The sequence below is a fragment of the Ochotona princeps genome, chromosome 5 (genome assembly GCF_030435755.1).
Source record: "Ochotona princeps isolate mOchPri1 chromosome 5, mOchPri1.hap1, whole genome shotgun sequence".
Taxonomy (NCBI): domain Eukaryota; kingdom Metazoa; phylum Chordata; class Mammalia; order Lagomorpha; family Ochotonidae; genus Ochotona; species Ochotona princeps.
Genome location: NC_080836.1, coordinates 83,941,372 through 83,963,852, shown reverse-complemented (window position 1 = coordinate 83,963,852; position 22,481 = coordinate 83,941,372). Strand labels below are relative to the sequence as shown.

Here is a 22,481-nt window from a genome sequence, read left to right as displayed (position 1 = left end):
AATCAGTCAACGTTTAAAGTTACAAAATACACTCGAGGGAAACGTCGGTGTTTCTGGGTCTGGGGGCACTCCGGAACCGTATACAAGTAGGAGCAAGGCAGAAAGCAGAAACCTCCCTCACCTCAGCACTTCTAGAACTCTGAGGAAGCCTCCGGAGCGCGCTGCCCCGCGAACACTCCACCCCGAGGGGCGGACCGCTCCGGTCTCCGGAAGTGCGGCGCTCGCGGTCGGTCTAGGACAGTCAACACCACACAGCTGGACGCTTCCGCGGAGAGTCAGTCCACCGGGCGCCCGGGCGTGCCCGCGGGGAGTGCCTGAGGAGCCGCATCGTAGCAAGCCCTTCGCCTTGCCGGCCATGGCCGCGCGTCTCCTCCTCCGCGGGGCCCTGCGCATTTGGGGCGGCCGCTGTGCGCCGTGCCCTCCGCTCGCCGCGAGGTGAGTGGCGGCCGAGACTCCTCCGGGCAGGGGACTGGCAGGACTGGGCGCCCACCTCGGCTTCTCTGGGGCTGTGGAGCCCGGAGCCCTGCTGAGGAGAGCTGGCGGCGCGCGTGTGGGTGTGGCAGCTCGGGCCGGACTCCGGGGAAAGCGAGACGGGTGGGAGAAGAAGGGTCGGGCTGCTGCTCCCAGAACTTGGGTGCAACCACCTTTGGCACGGAGGAAGGGGGTGTCAGCATGCCACCCCTAAAACGGGCTCCCTCCCCCGACCTCCATTGGTAAAAGAAGAGGTTTTCACGGAAGGGTCAGGCCCGCCGTGGGAGCACGTTCAAGAATGGCCTGGGGAGGGGCAAGTGGTCGCCGTGGCGGAGAGTCCGCGACCTTTGTGCGAGTTACCACGGTGGCGCGGGACAGCCACCTGATGGTGAACTTGGGAGTATGTCGTGCAGCCGGGAGCTGAGGTGGAAATGACTGGCGAGGGCCCATCAGACAAGAAAACTGGCCTTAGTTTTATTAACAAAGTCCTGTACTTAATTGAATGCCAAGGAATTACTGGAGACAGCTTCCAAGAGGCTTAGTGACTGTTAAGGTGGTGTTTAAACCCATTCATTGGGTAGGCAACCTGGAAGCAAGAAGGATGTGTTAATTTAATCGTGTTGGCAGAGCGGGTCAGTTAACTAAATCACCACATTGTAGTGAAGAGGCTATTCTAGGATGACAAACCTCGCAGGGAAGTTTGGCAAGGCTTCTGGAAGGAGGGGGCCTGGCCTCAGAATGCACACACTTTCTTAAGCTTGATCCCTCGCACATCAGAAAACCATGAGTCCAAAGTTTTTTGTATCAGGAGTTATTTCTGCTCTCACAATTAAAGAACTGTCTAGGTAGATTAGTACCTCTAGCAATAAAAATGTTCACAAAGCTGAGAAAAGTTACAAAATGCTTACTTCATGCAAACGTAACAGGCGGATATTTTTTAACACAAACAACCTTTATATGAAAACGTTTTTCCTAAACAAACAAAAAAAAAAGGAGGGAGAGTGACATTTACATTTTGAAAAGGCCCTTCAGGCCTGGCCTGATAGACACAGCCATAGTCTCATATTTTGTTTGAAGAAATTGACCGTCACATAGATGATTTTGGACAAGGGAAGACCTAAGGAGCTCCCGAGTGGGGTGGGAGCTGACGTTTTACTGCCACATATTTTTTTTTAACTCCAGTATGTGTATAAATCACTTGGGAACTTTCTACGAACAGCAGTTGTGATTCGGTGTTAAGGCCTGAGTTGCTGTATTTATTACCAACTCTCAGGTGTGAAGAAAGTGTGCTGAGGGAGAATGTTTCTTTTTTAAAATGTAAAGTGAAACTTAAAAAATTAGATACTAGCCTGTAGGAGTAAAAGCAGACCATTTCATTCAGTAAAAGCTTCTTGGTCTTTAGAATGAGCAACAGGTGTTTTGAGGAATTTGTGTTTGGATTTTCATCCCTTGGCCTTTTGGCCAGTGTTGACTAACTGGAAAGCCTGTTTTCTTTTGGCTGCTTCATTTGCTTTTCCATTTCTGAGTCTGTTTTACTTAGCAATAGTCCAAAGATTTCCTTAATGGGAGATAAAATAGTAAGACACAGGCCGACTTGAGTGTCCCAGAGTCCTAGTTTCCAAGGCTCAGCGTATTTTTTACTTACAGACAAATGTCAAGTATGAACAAAACTATTTGCACATATGTGTGCTTTAGAGTTGCACTAGTAATAAAGTGGAACCAAGAATTTCGATCGTAGGGATAAAGTAAGTTATACTCTATCTGATCCACCTAGGCAGTGATCTGTAAGAGCCTCTGCATGTCCACTAACCTCCCACTTATCTGTTAATCTCGTTCCAACCACACCGGGCTTCCTTGCTCTTTCTAGAACACACGGTCTCAGAATTGCAGTCTTTATTGTAATTTTTTTTGTCCTAAAATTCTTTGATTATTCTGTGACCTTTAACTTTTTCCTAGATATCCACCTTCTAGTTTAACTTACCCTGGCTGCTGTATCTCATACTGCAACCTGTGTTTCAGATTCCTTTATTTCTTTTTTCCATAGTAATAATTTCTTGTACAACTTGCTTACTTACCATGTTTATCATTTGTCGCTTAGTCTTTCTTTGCTGGAATATGAGCACATGGACAGCGGTCTGTGTTGTGTTGACAGATGTAGCCCAAGCATAGAGAATGCTGGTAAACAGATTGGGTACTCAGTGTGTATCAACTAAGTGAAGGAATAAGTCATTACAAATGATAGTGTGGAATGACAGGATAGTGACCAGAAAAATGTATGAAGGTAAAAGTATAAAATTACTACCGAATGTCAACAGCTAAAGGTTACCTCGTGCAAGACATCCCAGATTAGTTTTTAATTTGTGATTTATTTGGGAGCAAGTTCCCATCCACTGCTTCACTCACTGAATGGTCGCGAGGCTTGGACTGGGCCAGGTGGAAGCTGGGAGCTGGCCACTCAGTCCAAGTCTGTCTTATCAGAAGAGATGACCCATTGCTTCAGCCATCCATTACTGCCTCCCAGCGTGCGTAGTAACAGGAAGCTGAAATTTGGAATCAGAAGTGAAACTGGAACTCAAACTCAGGCACTCCTGTAAGGAATACAGGCATCTGAAAATGACACCAAATGAATAGTCAGTGTTGCCTTCAACTGCCACAGTAAAAATGAGACACAAACTGGATGACTTAAGCAATACAGGATTATTTCTCATAGTTCTAGAGCCTTAGAGGCTCAAGGTCAAGTTGTCAGCTGATTTCTTTCCTGGTGAGGTCTCTTCCTGACTTCCAGCTTGCCATCCTCTCACTGTGAGCTGACCAGCCTTTTCCTCATGCCTGTGTGATGAAGACTCAGATTTTACAAAGCCACCAATAATATCGGATTAAGACTCCACCCTTCCAAATGCACTGAACCTTAATTACCTCCTAAAGTCTCTTGTCTCCAAAGTCAATTACATTTCCAAGATATGGATAGAGTTTCAACATGTAAAGGCCATAATTCAGTCCATAAGTCAAACTAGAACAAAATAACCTCGTTTGGGGAAAAAATCATTAAAATCTCCTAAATACCATTAAATAAGACTATTAATATTATAGTAAGTGGATTTACTATAATTAGGAGCATCTTAGAAACATTGCGATGTTTAGTTAGAAACTGTTGGGGGGAAAAAGCATTTAGGTCTACTGTTATTAATTTCATGAAATAGTTCTTTCCTGAAGAAATACAGCAAAAAAGAAGAAGACAGGATCCAACTAAAGAAAGAGCACTGAATCACAATTTAATGTAAGTTAGAAGATATCTTTTGACAATATTTGAATGTACAATAAAAGTATTTTAGAAGATGTATCTATTGACTGACTGAGGTGGCATTCAAGATGTCACGCAAGAATTTCCAAGTCCGTAATGGGGACTGGATTTTTCCTGACAAAGAAAAATTTAAAAATGTAAACTTTGCTGGAAGAACCAGTTGTAATCAGTGTGGTTGGGAAAAAAACAACTGAAGCCAAGATGAAGCCTAGGGACGCTGAAGGAGGAAAGACAGTTGAAGAGAAAAGCCGAGACTTATTCAGTGCTCAGAACTGGTTTCGATGTGTAAAAAGTATGCTAAACTAGAAGAAAGATCGGATATGGTGCTGAAGATGTTCTAGACCTTCTTCACCCAGTGATTGCAAAAAAAAAAAAAAAAAAATGATTCTGGTCACCAAGAAGCCAGGTGATTGGTGAAAACACTGAACAATGTCTGCTGCAATTTAAATAAAAATTAGAACATATTAAGGTATTTAGCAGAAGACCTAGCCTTACTGTTGTCATTTTCTGTTGTATGAGCTGTCACAATATTTTTATAACAAGCTTGTCATGTTTCTTTTTCAAAAAGTATTTGTTTTTTTATTTACTATTTTTCTTTTTATTTATTTTATTTTATTTGTTTATTTTTGTAATCTTAGTTGATTATGGTACAGAAGGTCAAGGGATACAGGAAAGTGGGTAAGACCATTGTTTCCACACTAATATCATCATTTTCCCCTGTATCTGGGGTCAGGCTAGAAACAAAGGGAGAAGCCCTACGCAGCCTCCCACCCATCCCAGGTCCCCGATGTGAGGCACGCTCCAAGGATCCTGCTCAAGCAGTTTTGATAGTTCAACAGGTCTGAATTGCTGCCAATCTCACCGTTCGAATCGCGATGAAACCTATTCAGAATCTACTGGCTGACATAGTCTCTTCGTGGGTGGGGTTCTGAGATCAGTAGTTCAGTTGGAGGGATCTCCAAAGAAACTTTGTCTGAGATGATCCCTGACCTGATTGTGGTGTATACCTACCAGTATAGGGTCTGGCACAGTCCGTCGCAGCAATCAGCTTATGCACATGCTGGTGGTTGCACTTGCTGGGTCAATTCTGTTTCCAGCCGTGTCTTACACATGAACCAATTGGTGTTGCAGTGCAGCCTGATCCTGCCCACTTCATACTCAGCTTTCACGCAAACCAGTGGGAGTTGTAACCTAGTTGGGGTGACTCCCCATAACCCCCACCAGGCCTATGCCTACCCTGGTTCCCATGTTTGCCAGTATGTACAGCAGACTGGTTCAGTCCGTCCCACATCCCATTTAGTTCTCCTACGTGTCAATGGGCATTGAAGCCTGGTTCAACCCAACCAACCCTACTATCCTGCCCACACACATACTGGCTGGTGCTTTTCTGTTTAGCCACGCCTGCCCCTGTCCTGGTTTTCATGCTTTCCAGTGGGAGTGGTAACCCAGGAGAGAGGTGCCCACTATTTCCCTACTAGGCCCACTCCCACTCCCGGATTATGCACTCTCCAGGTGGTTCTGCAGTTGAACTTGACAGAATTAGTCCCCAGTGCCAGCATCTGCCAGCTGATGCTGTGGCAAAACCTAACCAAGCCTCACCCACTCTGATTTATGCTTGCACCAGTGGGAACAGTCAGCCCAACCTGGCTTTCCCCTGATCTAGCTCACCTGAGGCCCATGGGTATTCCTGGTCTGGTCTGCCCCCATCCCAACTCATGCTCTCCAGTGGGAGTGACTGTCCAGCAAGGGAGCCCACATTCCCCCTGCTGACTTTGTATTTGTTTTTATTAGAAAGTCAGATTTACAGAGAGAAGGAGATAGGAGAATGATCCTCTTTGCACTGGTTCACTCTCCCAGTGGCTGCAGAGGCCAGATCTGAGCTGATCTGAAGGCAGAAATGAGGAGTTTCTTACAGGTCTGCCATGCAGATGCAGAGTTCCAAGGCTTTTGGCCATCCTGTACTGCTTCCCCACGCTGCCAGCAAGATGAGAAGTGGAGCAGCCTGGGCACGAACTGGCGCTCATATGGGATCCTGGCATGTACAAGGCAAGGCCTGAGCCATTGAGCCATTGCTCTGGGCTCCTGTTTCTTATGAGTTAATTTTCTTTGCTATATATACTGTAGGTTGCATAAGAACTTTTACTCTTTTGTTATTGTGCCTAACACTTTTTAGAAATCTGCCTTCAAAATTCCCCAGATGATGTAGTTTCCGCTTGTTACCATTCATTTATTCTGTGCTTTCTGTATTTAAAACTTTGGCTGTTCTAAGCAAATACAAGGTTATAAAGTTAGCTGGTAGTAGTTTACAGGCAATTCAGTTGATTATGGCTTCATTTGGTTTATCATCATTTCTTAGGAAATGATGCTCTAGACTATTGTAAATAAAGTCTATGAGTCAAGCAAAAATATTTTAAATGTGAACTTGATATTGTAAATCTGTACTGACTGTTCAAGTTCCCTTCAGGTGTATTAGGGAAAACTAAATCTGAAAAACTACAAATCAGATCAATCCCATTCTTAGTTTGATGCGTGTAGGTGAAGAGTGGGAAAAGGATTGTGTATTAATTACCTTTTCATCACTTCAATTATAGTATTTGGAGGGAATATATTGGGAAGGAAAAATATATTTTGTCTTACATATTGGAGGTTCACAGTTCAAGTCCAGGAGGTTGCCTGTGTCTGGCATCTGGGTGTGGTAGGCAAAGGCACAGTGTGTGCAGAGGTGCCCGTCGCCAGCCAGGAAGCAAGCTCAGATTATGTAATCCGTGCTCTCAGGAGAACTGCCTACCACGGGCAAGTCCCCGAGGACCTAAAGGTCTCCTTTTATACTCTTTAAATTCTTCTCCACCCTTAATTCATGAATCATCAGCATAAGACTTTGAGGCTTAAGTGTCTCCAGAAGCTTGGAGAACAAAGCCCTGTTAAGCTCCTTACAGATTGAATGAGGAGAAGAAGGAAGATCAGATCTGAACATACTGGATAATTCTATGCAAATACAGGAACAGGCATCTTGATGTGTATCTAAATTGGCTTTGTCATGTGGCAATAGCATCAACGCAGTTTGCAATTTATACACCTATCATTTGAGATTGTATGATTCTGGATAAAGTACTAATTTGGGAAGATTTACATTACTTTAAATATTGTACATGACATGAAAACTGGGAGTACCATTGGGCTATATCACCTGAATAATTTAATCCATGTATCATGACAACATGTATTTCACCTCAACTCAACGTGCTGTAAGTTCTAGATATTAGCCTCTTATTAGAGTTGGTGGTGAGAACTCAGTTGAATGCCAGCAAAGGACTTCATCCTGGCAAGGTAAGAGAGGGACTGTCAGAAGTGGTGATCCTAAAATTTGAATTCAGGTTTGTATTATTTCAAGATCTCCCTATTCTCTGATAAAGTATGTTGGGTGGAGGTGGAGATGGCATTGTGGCGAAGTGGGTAAAGCTGCCACCTGTGTTGCCTGCATCCAGTGTGGATGCCAGTTTGTGTCCCAGTTGTTGTTCCACAGTGTTTATTGACATTGATTAGAATAGGAGGAATAATAATGCACTTTTTTTTTAAGATGCTCTCATTCTGGAGCAGAAGAACGACTGGAAACGCCTTCTGCTAAACAAATGACAGACATCGGAATTAGAAGAATTTTTTCTTCAGATCACGATATTTTCCGAGAAAGTGCAAGGAAATTTTTTCAAGAAGAAGTGATTCCTCATCACTCAGAGTAAGTGGCATATTGTCCTGTATTCCACACCAGGAGCCATGCCTAGAGTACAGGACAAATACTGTGCACTTCAATAGCAGCGTTCTGTTGCTCTTCACCTCGAGATTCTGAAATTGGTTCATAGCTTTTTAAAGTATTTTTATAATGTGCAATTCAATCATGGGAAAATCAAAGAATCTGCAACTTAATCTAATAATCTTTAAAAGTAACAGCAAAATACTAGACAACTTCATATTCTTTCTTTTTCTGCTTTAGTAATGAATTAAAATAGGTAAAAGCTCAAAAGGCTGCCATAAAACAAGTCTTGGTAGGCATTGTCCACCTTAAGTATTTTTACTATTAGATGTTTGCCAGCTAATTAATTACTAATTACTTTGTTGACCAAACAGTTGTCATTTCTATTAATATAAACCGTTTTTATGTTTCCAAAAAGTACTCAGTACCAGTACTGTGGTATATTTGGAATGATTTTAAAGTAGTTTTCTATAACAGCTTCCATTTAGTCTTTAATAGTATTTTCTTGGCAAAAATGACCAAAACTAGCTACCCTCACGAGCCGTGATTACTTCAACACACGAAATACAGTGTACTCTGTCATAGGAAAATCTTATTATTCTTTCACTGCACTTACATTTTCTTACGGAAAAATTGTTGAATTCTTGAACTAAAAAATCATACAAGTTGATTTGTGATCAATAGTAAAAATATTTCCAAAGCTCCTTTAGACAATAACTATGAAAATATACACAATGATTAATCTTTTTAAATTGTTTTTGGTGTCTGTATTACCTTCAATTAGTGTCTTACCATTTACCACATAGACACACACACACAAATTGTCAAATATGCCTGCCTCCAATAGTTGCTCCTTCTTACCATGTCATCTATGAGGAAGAAAAAGGAAGGTTTTACTGTCTAATCCAAGTATCTGAGCCCTCCAGAGGTTCATTTGACAATGCTGTGCTGCAAGCTGCTGTGGCTCTCTGGTCCTAATTAAGTGTGGTGAGGTTACCAGCTCTTGTCACCTCTGATTCTCCTCTCCCGTAAGTTCAGCACTTCAAGTTCAGCGCAGGCAGAGAACTGCCTTTATGAATGAGATTGAGCAGACTGCCGTAATTACTGCAGTCTAAGAGCCCCACCGGAGAACAGCTATCCCCCTGAGAGACAGTGAGTGTCACTTTCCAGTAAATCGAAAAGGAAGTGGCAGAATGGGAGAGAAGGAAGGCAGAAATGGGAGAGAGAAATGGTGGAAGAGACAGAAGCCAACGGAAGAGTATAGTTGATGTCAGCTGTGACCTTAAGGGTGCGTTTCTGCACAGTCATTCATCGTTTTAGAATTGCATCCATTGAAAGAATTTTTAAAGTTATTTGTTGTTTGCAGATGGGAGAAAGCTGGAGAAGTGAGCAGGGAGCTTTGGGAGAAAGCTGGAAAACAAGGACTACTCGGGATCAACATTGCAGAGCACCGTGGTGGCATTGGTGGGGACTTGCTGTCGTCAGCCGTTGTGTGGGAGGAACAGTAAGTATGAAGAGCTTTGAAACTGAGGGCTTTTTGTGTCTTTGTTTGTAAACTAATTGTTCGTTCACATTTCTGAGATGGTAATTTTAGGAAATGCTGTCCAATTTTGTTTGAAATTTTAAAGTAAAATGTGAAAACAGTATATCATTTATTCTCTTGTGTATTTCCCACTTGTGGAAAGATAAAAAGTCCACTTTTAAGTTGCTGATTAGGTGTTGTTAAATATTAGAGAGGTAGTTTTATTTTGGACCAAAGTGTATATTTTTTTGTCTTTAAAAGATTTATTTATTTTTATTGGAAAGGCGGATTTACAGAGAGAAGGAGAAACAGAGACACACATCTTCCATCTGCTGCATCACTCCCCAAATGGCCACAGTGGTTATAGTTGAGCTCATCCAAAGTTTGGATCCAGGAGCTTCTTCCTGGTCTCCCACATGGGTACCAGGTACCAAGGCTTTGGCCCGTACTCTACTGCTTTCACAGGCCCTAAGCTGGAAGCTGAACCAAAAGTGGAGCAGCTGGGATGTGAACTAGTGCTACATGGGATGCCAGCATTTAAAGGTGGAGGATTAGTCTATTGAGCTATAGCCCTAGCCCCAAGCAATATTTGAAACAACACCAGGAGGGAAAAGTGTTTCCATTAAATATAGTAACGGTTTGTAAGAACAGATAAACACTTCAGTTTTAAAAAATGGATAAGATATTTTAAGAAACAGTTTATTGAAAAAGAGCAGCAAATAGTTTGGGGTTCTTTTAATGAGCAAAGTTGTCAATTACAAAACAGAAAGACCTGGAAGCATCATTTGGCGTATCTACAGAAAAGTTTTAATTTCTAGAGCTGACAAAATTATACGGAAAACGGTTTACTTATCTCTACTGATGTCATTATAAATTAGAACAGTAAACATTTAGGGGCTTCAGAAGGCACACACACACATAAGTATGTGTGTGTATATATATATACATATTTTCATTTTTTACACATATGTATCGAGGACTGTCATATAAATGTCCATTGGTGGAAGAAGACTAAGTAAATTAGGGAACAGGGCCCAGTGCGGTGGCCTGGCGGCTAAAAGTCCTCGCCTTGAACGCGCCGGTATCCCATATGCGTACTGGTTATAATCCCAGTGGTTCGCTTCCCATCCAGCTCTCTGCTCGTGGCCTGGGAAAGCAGTCAAGGAAAGCCAAAATCCTTGGGACCCTGCACCTGCATGGGAGACCCAGAAGAAGCTCCTGGCTCCTGGCTTCTGATGGGCTCAGTTCCAGCTGTTGCGGTCACTTGGAGAGTGAATCAATGGATGGAAGATCTTACTCTCTGTCTCTTCTCCTCTCTGTATATCTGCCTTTCTAATAAAAATAAATCTTTAAAAAATTATGGAACATAAACAATTTTCACTGTTTTGTAGCAATTTAATATTATAATTTATGGGGTGCATGATTGGCGCAACGGTAACAATGCTACTTGGCCAGCATTCTTTGTCAGGTACCTAGGTTTGACTCCCAGCTCCCTTCCCAGTTCCAGCTTCCTGGTAATATACACCATGGGAGGTAGCTCAGGTTTTTGACTGCTATCAGTACTTCTTGGTTTCAGCTTGAGCCAGTCCTAATATTAGGGACATTTGGGATTGAGCCAGTAGATTGGCAGTCACTCTGCCTCATTCACTTTCAAGTCAATAAGTTAAATAAAAAAATAAAAGATCATACTTTTAAAAACTTTTTTAAGGGTTTATTAATTTTTATTGGAAGGTCATATTTACAGAGAGGAGAGACAGAGCTTCAATCTGCTGGTTCACCCCCCAAGTGGCCGAAACAACCAAAACTGAGCCGATCCGAAGCCAGGCGCTCTTCTCCAGGTCTCCCACACAGGTGCAGGGTCCCAAGGCATTGGGCTGTCCTTGACTGCTTTCCCAGGCCGCATGCAGGGAGCTGAATGGGAAGTGGGGCTGCAATGTCTTGATCCGGTGCTCATATGGGATTCTAGTGCATGCAACGTGAGGAGGTAGCCAGTAGGCTATTGCGCTGGACCCAAAAGATCATACTTTTAAAACTATATAGACACTTTTTTATGTCCTATAATTTAAAGAGAGCTGAAAGTTACAAAATTTTCACCATGATTTTGTCTATGTTAGAATATATGTTTATGGAAAAGGTAATTTGTCATTATAACAATATATTGTTTTATAGGTGATTAGTATTTCAAAATGTTTTATTTCTTATTTCATTAAGAATTCATTAAATTATTCATTGAATGTTACAGAAACTGCTATCATGTTAGAACCAGCAATCAGAAGATTAATGAAAACAGAGATAATATCTAGGAGAGTCATGTTTTTGAGAAGACAGGCTATGATAATATTGTTAGCCTTTTGTTCCCATTGTTTTATTTATAGGACACCCCGAAAACTTATGCAATGAATTGTCACTTATAGTAAATTTGCAGCACTATCAGTTATATTGAAATGTTCACAGACTTGAAAACTTAGGCTTTAATGGGTCAAAATTTTCTTGTTATAATAATCACTTTTAACTGATAATCAAGCAGTCTCAAAGCAGAACAAAGTAACTATTTTCTTTTTGTTTTTTAAGAGCATATTCAAATTGTACAGGTCCAGGTTTTAGTCTACATTCAGATATCGTCATGCCCTATATTGCCAACTATGGCACAGAAGAGCAGGTGAAGCGCTTCATCCCCCAGATGACTGCTGGCAAATGTATTGGGGCCATAGCGATGACGGAGCCTGGTGCTGGAAGGTAAGTCAGTGGGCACATTCGTTTTGAATTCTTAGAACCCATGCCTGAAGTGCAAACCTGTGGGTTCAATCTGAAGTTGAAAATATTTGAGGCAGATAAAAATTGTTTCTGTACTAAAGTTAGACCTTTTTGCCATTATTCCTCAAACAGTACAATAAAAATGGTATTCATATAGCCCTCTTGTTATATTATGTAGTATACATAATCTAAAAGTAACTTAAAGTGTAAGGAAGGATGTATATGGGTAATATGCAAATAGAGCATAAAATATGAGGATATTTTCAGACAAAGTGTGGAAACCAGTCCACTGTGAATACCTAAGACAATTACTTAGTGGTGCAAAAAATCAAGTAACTTTAAACTCCAATTAAAAATAAGACATCTTATAAACAAATAACAACTTGACATTATGCAGATTTTAATTCATGTCATATTTGATATGTTAAGATAATATTATGCAGATAAGATGATAGGATGTAAGTTGAATTTTCAGCAAGAAGATTTTTAGATAAGAAGTGAGATGCACATGGAAATTTCAAGCAGGCTGTTAGTGTGTGTTTGGAACTCCTGAGACAAGTAGGAGTTGATGTGAGGGGGATATGTATATTTGTTTAGTTGCTTGCTGGTTATTTGGTAAGCAGAATACCTTTAATGCTTCATGTAAACAGTGATATAAAAAACAGATGTGGTCAGACCTGACGCGATAGCGTAATGGTTAAGGTCCTCGCCTTGAATGTGTCAGGATCCCATATGGGCACTGGTTCTAATCCCGGCAGCTCCACTTCCCATCCAGCTCCCTGCTTGTGGCCTGGGAAAGCAGTCGAGAGTGGCTCAAACCCTGGAGGAGGCTCCAGGTTCCTGGCTTCGATTAGCACAGCTCCGCCATTGCAGCCATCGGACAGGGGATCTTCCTCTCTGTCTCCCCTCCTCTCGGTGCTTCTGACTTTGCAATAAAAGTGGGTGAATCTTTAAAAAAAGAAAAACAACGGATGTGCTCTTTGTATTTTTTAAGAATGACAACAAATAAATGGACTTGTAATTCTGAGCCTTTATAACTATTATAAAGGAGATAGGGTGCTATGCTAACAACTAATAGTATGTATGTATTCAGTGGGAAGGAAAAAAGTAAATCTAGACATGAATGCTAAGAAAGGCCTGGAAAAAAAAAATTGGTTATATTTAACATATCTGAGATGAGGCGAGAAGGAACTGCATCTTCAGGCCTGGGGATTATGGGCTTCCGTGCACCAGGGCCTGGTCCTCAAGGGGAAGCATGAAAGTCTGAGAAAAGCCCCGAGGAGGAAACCTGGCATGTTATGGATTTTGAATTTTATTTGATTATTTATCTGTTTATCTATTTATTTATTTTTATCGGAAAGTCACATATATAGAAAGGAGAAGAGACAGCGGAAGATCTTCCATCCAATCATTCAATCCCCAAGTGGCTGCAATGACTGCAGATGAGCCGATCAGAAGCCAGGTGCCAGGAGCCTCTTCTTGGTCTCCCATGTGGTGGGTGCAGGGTCCCAAAGCTTTGGGCCATCATCGACTGCTTTCCCAGACTACAAGCAGGGAGCCTGATGTGAAGTGGGGCTGCATAGCACCCTATCTTCTTTATAATAGTTATATAGGCTCAGAATTACATATGGGATTCTGGCACATGCAAGGTGAGGACATTACATACTAGGCTACCACGCTGGTCCCGTATTATGGGTTTTTTATAACTATGTGGGAGCAGCAAAGACTAAAAGGACTGGGAATTTGAAGGATATCTGGATGCATGAGTTGGTAATGGAAGACACAAAGATGTTGAGACTGGAGAAAAGGGTGCAGTAGGCTACTGGTGCTGTTTTCATTTGACTTCAGTAGAGTAGATGTTTCTTTGGAATGGAGTAAGGTGGCTATTGAGAGAACAGGCAGAGAACACAAAATGATGTTTTTCAGAGTGGGGTGGTGAAATGGAATCCTCGTGTGACAGGCTGGCACAGTAAGGCAATGCTTTGTGGTGGAGAACAGCATGTTATGGGCCAATGGGAAGCAGGCAGTTTAGAGGAAGAACTTAAAGCATGGAAATCTGGAGCTCTTTCTACAAGGTTGGGCCCCACTGTTCTTAGCAGTGCTGTTCATTTGTAAATTCTTAATAATCTGCAGTGTCACTTGGCAATTTACCTAAATTATCTCTCATGGATGGAAACCCTTATTACTGGCTGATACTTCCAAGAATAAAATACTATTCTTCACTTCTGTTGCCTACAAATGTAGCCCAAACAAGTAGCAATTTGATCCTTCTTTGTTTTTAATTTTGCTAAGTTAAACCTGCTGATTACCCTCATTCGGATGTTAGCTCACACATGTTAGCTCTCACCTGGAGGTCACAGTGTGACAGAGCTAGATTTACCCCTGAATTATGCGTAGTAGCAAAGATGCACTTATTATATGTATACATGCCTTGCTTTCATCTGTGGTTAGGTGTTGTAATCAAAGGAGCCAAGAATGAGAATACAGAAAAGAGGTAGATTTTGAGAAGTCCGGTGAGTTCTGCAAGGATTGCAAACAATCAGATTTAGAAAAATAAGGAAAAGATCCAGATGGGTAAAAGAATGCAAAGAAAAGGAAAAACTACTACTACTGAATAGAATACTAGAGTGTTGAATTTTGATGAAGAAATAGGAGAAACGTGTGAGAGGAAAGGAATTGAGAAGATGGGGCATACTTCATTTACTTGCCGATGGAGATGCTTTGGCCACTGTTCTTTTTTTGAATGGCTTCCAGAGACACTATCCAGAGATTCATTGGATATTTTTCCTTCCATATACACACAAAGCTTTATTATGTATTATTATGTGTATTTGTTTTATAGCTTAGCATTTTATAAATGACTTCATGTTGATAGACACATTTTGCTATAACAATTTTATAATAACATCCCTCTATAAAAAAACAGAAAAGCAGTGAAGTGTTGTAACCAAGTTCCTATAGGTGACGGACTGCATTGAAGCTAGGGTGATCTAACACCAGCCTTGTGGTGTTGCCTAAAATCTCAAAGTCTGTTTTAGTGAAATTAAGATAGTGGTTATAGGCTAATTGTAGGATAATTGCGTTACTAGGTGGTATACACACTGACTATTGCCATTGTCTTAGTTATCTTTGGTTATATCACTGTGTAGAAGAGCTATTTGAATCAGCTACGTACAGGTATTAACAACTGATACATTATACTTAATTATGATAAAAATGATGATGTCATCATTCTGTAGCATTTAGCTTGAAAGTGCTCACGTTTAGTTCTATTGTCTTGGTAATAATAGATGAAATTACTTATCTCTTTGATTTAGCCATCTTTTAGATAGGTACTTTTATCTTACACAGCATAGTCGTCATCTTTTTTTTTTAAAGCTTTTATTTTTATTGCAAACTCAGATACACTGAGAGGAGGAGAGACAGAGAGGAAGATCTTCCGTCCGATGATTCACTCCCCAAAGTGACAGCAATGGCCAGTGCTGACCCGATCCAAAACCAGGAGCCAGGAACCTCCTCCAGGTCTCCCATGTGGGTACAGGGTCCCAAGGCTTTGGGCCATCCCCGACTGCTTTCCCAGGCCACAAGCAGAGAGCTGGATGGGAAGTGGAGCTGCCGGGATTAGAACCAGCGTCCATATGAGATCCTGGTGCATTCAAGGCAAGGACTTTAGCAGCTAGGCCATCATGCCGGGCCCACAGTGTTACTTCTGGGAATGATAGGACCTCTCCTGAAATCTACATTCTCAGACGCCAGCTGGGAACCGTGTGGTACTCCAGCCTTTCTGAGGAAGGTTGTCACCAGCTTCCTGAGTTCTCTCTTTCTGCATGTGTGGCTTTTCTAATAATGCAATTTAACAAAGGCTTTTTTAGTGCTATTATACACAAGGGAATACAATAGGCAGAGGACATAGAAAAGTGATCTTAATATCCATCATATCCTCAAATTTTCATAAATGGGACGGGTAGGGAAGATTTGACTTTTTAATTAACAACAGAAATGTGAAATAAACTTTTGGAGGGCATGTATTAGTTTCCTGTGCTTTGGGTGACAAGATTACCACAATCTTGATGACTTAAAACAATAGAAATGTATTCTCTCACAACTCCGAAGTATGAAAGTTCAAAATCTGGATCTGAGTTAGACTCAGGGTTTCCGCAGGGTCCAACCCAGTGCGGAGATGGCAAGGGAGGACCACCGTATGCCTCTTCTGGCCCCTGGTGGCTGCCAGCATTCCTGCCGCTTGCCTCTGTGTTCACGTCGTTTTGTCTCTGAGTACTTGCTGGGCCTCTCTTTTTATAAGGACATTTGTGATTGCATTTGGAGCACCTCTACATAATTATAGCAACCTCCCACACATCAAGACCCTGGAATTAATTGCATCTTCAAGACCCTGTTTTTCATGTAAAGTTACACTTGCAGGTTTCAACGGTTTAGATCAGATATCTTTAGGGGTCACTGTTCAGACTAATACGGTGATTAAAAATGAATAAAACTACCATAGCACAAAAAAATGCAAAAGCTACATGCAATAAGGATTTAAAAATTTTGCAAGACTAACTGGTATGCATTATTCATTTGTTGTTGAGAAAGTGTGCAAAGTTAACCTAAGTATTCAATAATAATGGATAATTTTTAAAAAATCATAACTATATCATATCAGTCTAGGTAGCTAACAAATTACAGAAAATTATGATATTGTTAACAAAGAAAAGTATTGTGTGGTTCCAGTTTTATAAATATATATATATACATGTTCTATATTATAAATGAATATTGAAAGGGTATATTTTGAAAATGTTCATGCAGGGAAGTAAAAATAGTTTTCTCTTTTGAAATATTTTCTGTTATTAATATTTTAATTATAAATATGATATTTAGAAAGATATTCTGCTTTTAAGGTAGATTTTTATAGGAAATGGCATTTGAGACATGGGTCTTCAGCTCAATTTTTCCTGAACAGAGATTAGGGAAGGAGCTGAGTGTATACAAGCAGATAGTTAGAGAGCTGGAATTATGGCTTTGTGGGCTAAACCAACAATTGTGACACCAGATCACAGTGCCGGTTCAAGTCCTAGCTACTCTGCTTCCAGTGGTGCCTTGCTGATGTGCCAATGAAAGGAGAGGAGTATGGGCCAAGTGCTTGGGCATCTGACAGCTGCTTTCCCAGGCCACAGGCAGGGAGCTGGAAGGGAAGTGGAGAATCTGGGACCCAAATTAGCATCCATATGGAATCGTGGCACTTGCAAAGCGAGGACTTTGGCCACTAGCCTACCGTGCCAGGCCTATAGTTTATATAATTTTAATTATACACATATTTATAGTGCAATTTTATAACGGCATTTGCATAGTTTAATTTTTGCTGACTGATGGATTTTTTCTTTCAATTGCAGTGACTTACAAGGAGTAAGAACAAACGCCAAAAAGGATGGAAGTGATTGGATTCTTAATGGAAGCAAGGTGTGTAAGTAACCTCATGGCTGTTCTCTCTAGAGTCCTAATGCATGTGAAGATGTGTCAGATGCCGCTAATTACAGATTCTGTTAGATCTAGGGACTCACATAAGGAGCTAATTATTTTGGACACATTAGAAATCCATTTTTTTTTAAGATTTATTCATTTTATTACAGCCAGATATACAGAGAGGAGGAGAGACAGAGAGGAAGATCTTCCATCCAATGATTCACTCCCCAAGTGAGCTGCATGCCGATCCGAAGCCGGGAACCTGGAACCTCTTCCAGGTCTCCCATGCGGGTGCAGTGTCCCAATGCATTGGGCCGTCCTCAACTGCTTTCCCAGGCCACAAGCAGGGAGCTGGATGGGAAGTGGAGCTGCCGGGATTAGAACCAGCGTCCATATGGGATCCCGGGGCTTTCAAGGCGAGGACTTTAGCAGCTAGGCCATCATGCCGGGCCCTAGAAATCCATTTTATATTTATATTATGTTAAGATCTGTGGTAGCCTCTTTGTTTCATTTTTGCATGCCCCCAAACTAATATTGCAGAGATTGGTTTAGCTTCCACAAAACCTTGTCATGCCAAGAAGTGGAAGACTCACTGTTAAGCTTTGTGTTGGTGAAAGAATGTGAAAAAAAATTTTCTCATAAATAACAAGAGGAATTTCTAAAGATTCTTAGAATTATTTAAGTAATAAAATTCAAGACTTAAATACTTCTGAAAATTACTAAGCTCTTCCAAATAAAGTTGTGATTGGTTTGGGAGTAAACATGTTCCTTAGGATCTTAAGTTATTGGGGCAAATGGTATTGTCTATCTAAGATAATGTCTGGTATATACCCAGTAACTACTTATGGAGTTAATGTTAGTGAAGGAAAGATGTTTATTTTCTACACTATTGTAGGAAAATATTTCTGAAAATATTGTCTAACATTTTTTGAAGGATTAAATGTTTTTAAATTTTATTTTATCGTTGATTTAGGCTACTCCTTTGTATTTACAAAATCACAAGTGTGAATTTCATGACACTCAAAAATTTTCTAGTTACCCTGTAGCCCTTGACCCTTTGTACCCTAATCAACTAAGTAAGATTATTAAAAAATAATTTAAAAATTTTTCTAGTTACTTAGTACTCCTAAGTTAGGCTAGTAACAATTTGAGGACTGACGCTGGCTGCAAGCCACAGTTTAAGCATTCTGGTTAAAGAATATTTCATGATTTACTTTTGGAGTTATTATACAAAAAATTAATATCTATGACATCAAATAATTTTTAATATGTGTTTAACTTCTCATTTTTTGCTATGTTGATATTCACTGTAAATCTGTTGTGTATCATATATATCCTAGGAAATGTCCTTTTATGGCTATTTTGAGTAACTTGTGTTCTTCAGATATATTTTATGAAACTTTAGCATTGATCATTCATTCTATGGATTATAGTAAACAGGTATTCGTTCTGCTGTATTATCAGCTAATTCTCTGTGGCGTAGAGGGCTTGGTTTCAAATGAGAATAGGATATTATGTCAAAAGTGAAATAAAATCATTTTCTTTTAAGTCTCTAGATTTTAAGCAGATCCAAACTGCTCAGTTATGGTCATGGCTGTGACCACTCAAGATAGGTACCACGGACTCTATTAGAACAGCAGAAAGTTGAAAGCAGTTGAAAGTAAATGAGCGAGTAACCAAATGTACCACATCCAAACTGATAGGAATCCATTAAACTGTGAACATAAAATTTTAATGATAAAGGAAAATAATTGCATATTGAGTGAAAAGAACAAGATATAGAATGCAAATATAGAATAATTTCAACTCTTAAAAGACACATGAGAATTTAACAGTGATATTTGTATCATGGATTCATGAAGAATGTTTTTTTTTCTTTATAACTATACATGTTGTCAAATGAGCTTATGTTGCTTTAACATGTAAGTCCCTCAAATTTAAAAAGAAATTTAACACTCATTAGAGATCATCTTAGCTCTATTTAAGTTTTGTCATTACTTGGAAACAAACTGAGAAAGTCCATTACAAGAAGGCTTCTTTTTTTTTTTTTATTAAATAAAGCAAACATGTATTAAATTGTGATAAAAACATTCCATCAAATTACAAAACCTGAGTAAGAAAAACAAACAGCACATGCTTAACTGTAGTTGACATACAAATAAAATTTGCATTCCCAAAATACTATACAGTAATTAGAAAATACCAGCCAAAGTAATATTAGGATACTTCTACGTGCGGTCTCAACAAATTTGAACAGAAGCAAATTTTAACAAAGGTAAATTTTACAGTGAAACATAGGAGTAGATTAAGGATCTTAACATGTTTGTTTTACTTCTATTTGACACTATGATACAAAAATAAGAGGATTTACTTGACATTTTTAATAAATATCTCATGGGCTGTTGAGTGCCTTACTGGTGAAAAGATTTAACTGGCTAATCTCATCAATCCATTTTGTACATTTAGTAAGCATCAACTCTGCCCTACATAACTCTTAATGCAATTCACAGCACACAAATGGTTATCATATTAAATACGTAATCAACTCGGACTTCTCAACAACGAGGAAATTAGTAAACCATCAAACGGACTGCTTACCATACACTTTCCTCATAACTAAATAACACAAAAAAAATCAAAATAATATTTGTCATCACTCTAAACTATTGCCAGCAACTGACGGAGACTGGCAATTTGCCATATTCATGTTCACAGCATGCTAAATATACTCTGCTGTTACTTCAACCATGGAATGCCTACATGCCTAGAACAGAGACTTTTCACCATCTCTTGCCGTGGGACCTGACTTGCAGCAATCTATATTTAGATCAGAACTAAATATAAAGAAGTACAATAATTTTAACAGTAACATCAACCATCTTTTTAATGATTCCCATCTCTAACACTGCATATGCACTTTTACACATACTGATTAAACTAAATGCACTGGAGGGGAAGCAAAGCCACTGGGATTAGAACTGGTGCCCATATGGGATTTTGGTGCGTGCAATGCAAAGATTTCAGCCATTAGGGTCCCTCCAATTGTTTTTTTACACAGTGTTGAAGTGAATAGTTTTTACCCTGTGGACCGCTCCTCCCTTCCTTTCTATTCTAGTATTTGTCTCTCATTTAATACTTGTCTGAGATCATGGACTTTAGAGTATTCATGGTGTTGTTTGATTGAAAAATAATCAAGAGAAACACTTTCAGCAATACAACTATGGCAATTACACAAATGGTCATTATTATCTAAGAAAGGTTAGGAATTGTATGATGTAAGATTTTTAAGAGAGTGGTATAATAGAACAATATTGAAAAAAAAGGTTTCTGGTATGAGTGGTGTGTAGAGTTTTTTAGGAATACATGTTTCAAAATATTTTCACAAAATTGTAGAAGCCCTGCTACATGCCAAACACCATTCTAACCAATGTGATAGATATGTGTATAGGAAGTGGTTCAGGGCTCCTAGTAGGGAGGGATTCTGAGGGTCTCTGTCACCTATAACCACGCCACCTCCACTTTGATTTGCTCTTGTGTATTAAACAGCAACCTTGTTTGCCTGCTCCATGATAGTCATGAGTCACATACAGAGACATTCTAAAGGCTGTGCAGACAACCATTGTCCCATAAGGTGATAATGGGACTGGAAAGTTCTTATTGCTTAGTGTTGCCGCTGTAGTCGTAATGACTTAGCAGCACTAGGCATTACTCAGTGCATTTTCAGTGGTGCTGGCGTCAACAAACCTATACTGCTAGTCATAGAAAAATGAAGCACATAAAATTTTGTATAGAATATAATACATAATTATTAAGTGACATATTATTGATTCACATATATAGTACTTTATTATTATTTCAGAGTATACTCCTACTTTTTTAAAGAATTATTTATTTTTATTTAAAAAGCAGACTTACAGAGAGGAGAGACAGAAAGATCTTTATCCACTGGTTCACTCCCCAAGTGGCTGCAATAGCTGGAGTTAAACTGATCTGAAGCCAGGAAGCTGGAGCTTCTTCTGGGTCTCCCACATGGGCACAGGATCCCAAGATTTTGGGCCATCCTCTATTATGGTCCTCACAGGCCACAAGCAGGACGCTGGATGGGAAGTGGAGCAGCTGGGACACAAGCTGGCACCCACATGGGAGCCCGACACTTGCAAGGCAAAGATATAGCCACTGAGCCATCATACTGGGACCACTCCTACTTGTTAAAAATAAGAAAGTTAACTTAAACTGCCTCAGGCAGTCCTTTGGGAGATGTTCAGAAGAAACCATTGTTTTCAGAGGACATGTCGGCATTGTGTCTGTTACTGCCCCTCAAATCCTTCCAGAAGGACAGTATAGTATGTGCAGGGAGAAGAAAATAACACTGCTGATTCTGTCTCATGTATGTGTGTGTATGTCTTAGTTTTTAGTAAAATCATTTTTTTAAGATTTATTTATTTTTATTGGAAAGGTAGATTTGCAAAGAGAGAAGGAGAGACAGAGAGGAAGATCTTCCGTCCGTTGGTTCACTGCCCTAGTGACCGCAGTGATTGGAATTGAGCCGATCCGAAGCCAGGAGCCAGGAACTTCTTCCAGGTCTCCCACACGGGTGCAGGGTTCTAAGGCTTTGAGCCATCCTCAACTCTTTTTCTCAAGCCACAGGCAGGGAGCTGGGAGGGAAGTGGGGCATCTCGGACATGAACCGGTGCTCATATGAGATCCCAGCACATGCAAGGTGAGGATTTTGCCACTAGGCTATTTTGCCAGGCTCCTAGCAAAATAGTTTTTGAAAATCAAAAATAGGAAACATTTTTTTAAAATAAGGGTGTAAAAAAGGAAAATAACTTTCCCTCAACTGTGGTTTAGACTACTAGTGAAAATTTTAAAAAGTCTTTAAAATAAAAAAGTTACAATAAACTAAGGTTAAGATTTTGGTAAATTTTTTTAGTGAATTTAGTGCAGCCTATGTGTCCTAGTGTTTACAAAGGTCACAGTGATTTGCAGTAATCTCCCAAACCTTCATTTGACATACTCGCCTCCCAGTCTGTGACTCACCCAGAGCAGTGCCCTGTCTTGCAAGTTCCTCCCTTGGTTCCCTGAACAGGTACACTATGTTTTGTCTCTTACATCTTTCCTGTGTTTAGATGCTCAAATCCTTAACCATTGTGTTATACTTACCTACAGTACTCAGTACAGTGGCATGCTTGTACAGGTTTGTGGCCCAAGCAGATTATACC

The 22,481-nt window shown here is 40.2% G+C and overlaps 1 protein-coding gene across 1 annotated transcript in view; it reads left to right on the top strand.

Moving 5' to 3' along the window:
• Positions 1 to 226: 226 nt before the first annotated feature.
• Positions 227 to 22,481, top strand: part of ACADL (acyl-CoA dehydrogenase long chain) — a 49,198-nt gene continuing 26,943 nt past the window's right edge. Inside the window, exons 1-5 of the mRNA XM_058664947.1 lie at positions 227 to 435; positions 7,350 to 7,505; positions 8,887 to 9,024; positions 11,614 to 11,778; positions 17,190 to 17,256. Of these exons, the coding sequence (XP_058520930.1) occupies positions 356 to 435; positions 7,350 to 7,505; positions 8,887 to 9,024; positions 11,614 to 11,778; positions 17,190 to 17,256 (606 nt within the window). The 5' untranslated portion in view covers positions 227 to 355. The remainder of the gene's footprint in view (positions 436 to 7,349; positions 7,506 to 8,886; positions 9,025 to 11,613; positions 11,779 to 17,189; positions 17,257 to 22,481) is intronic.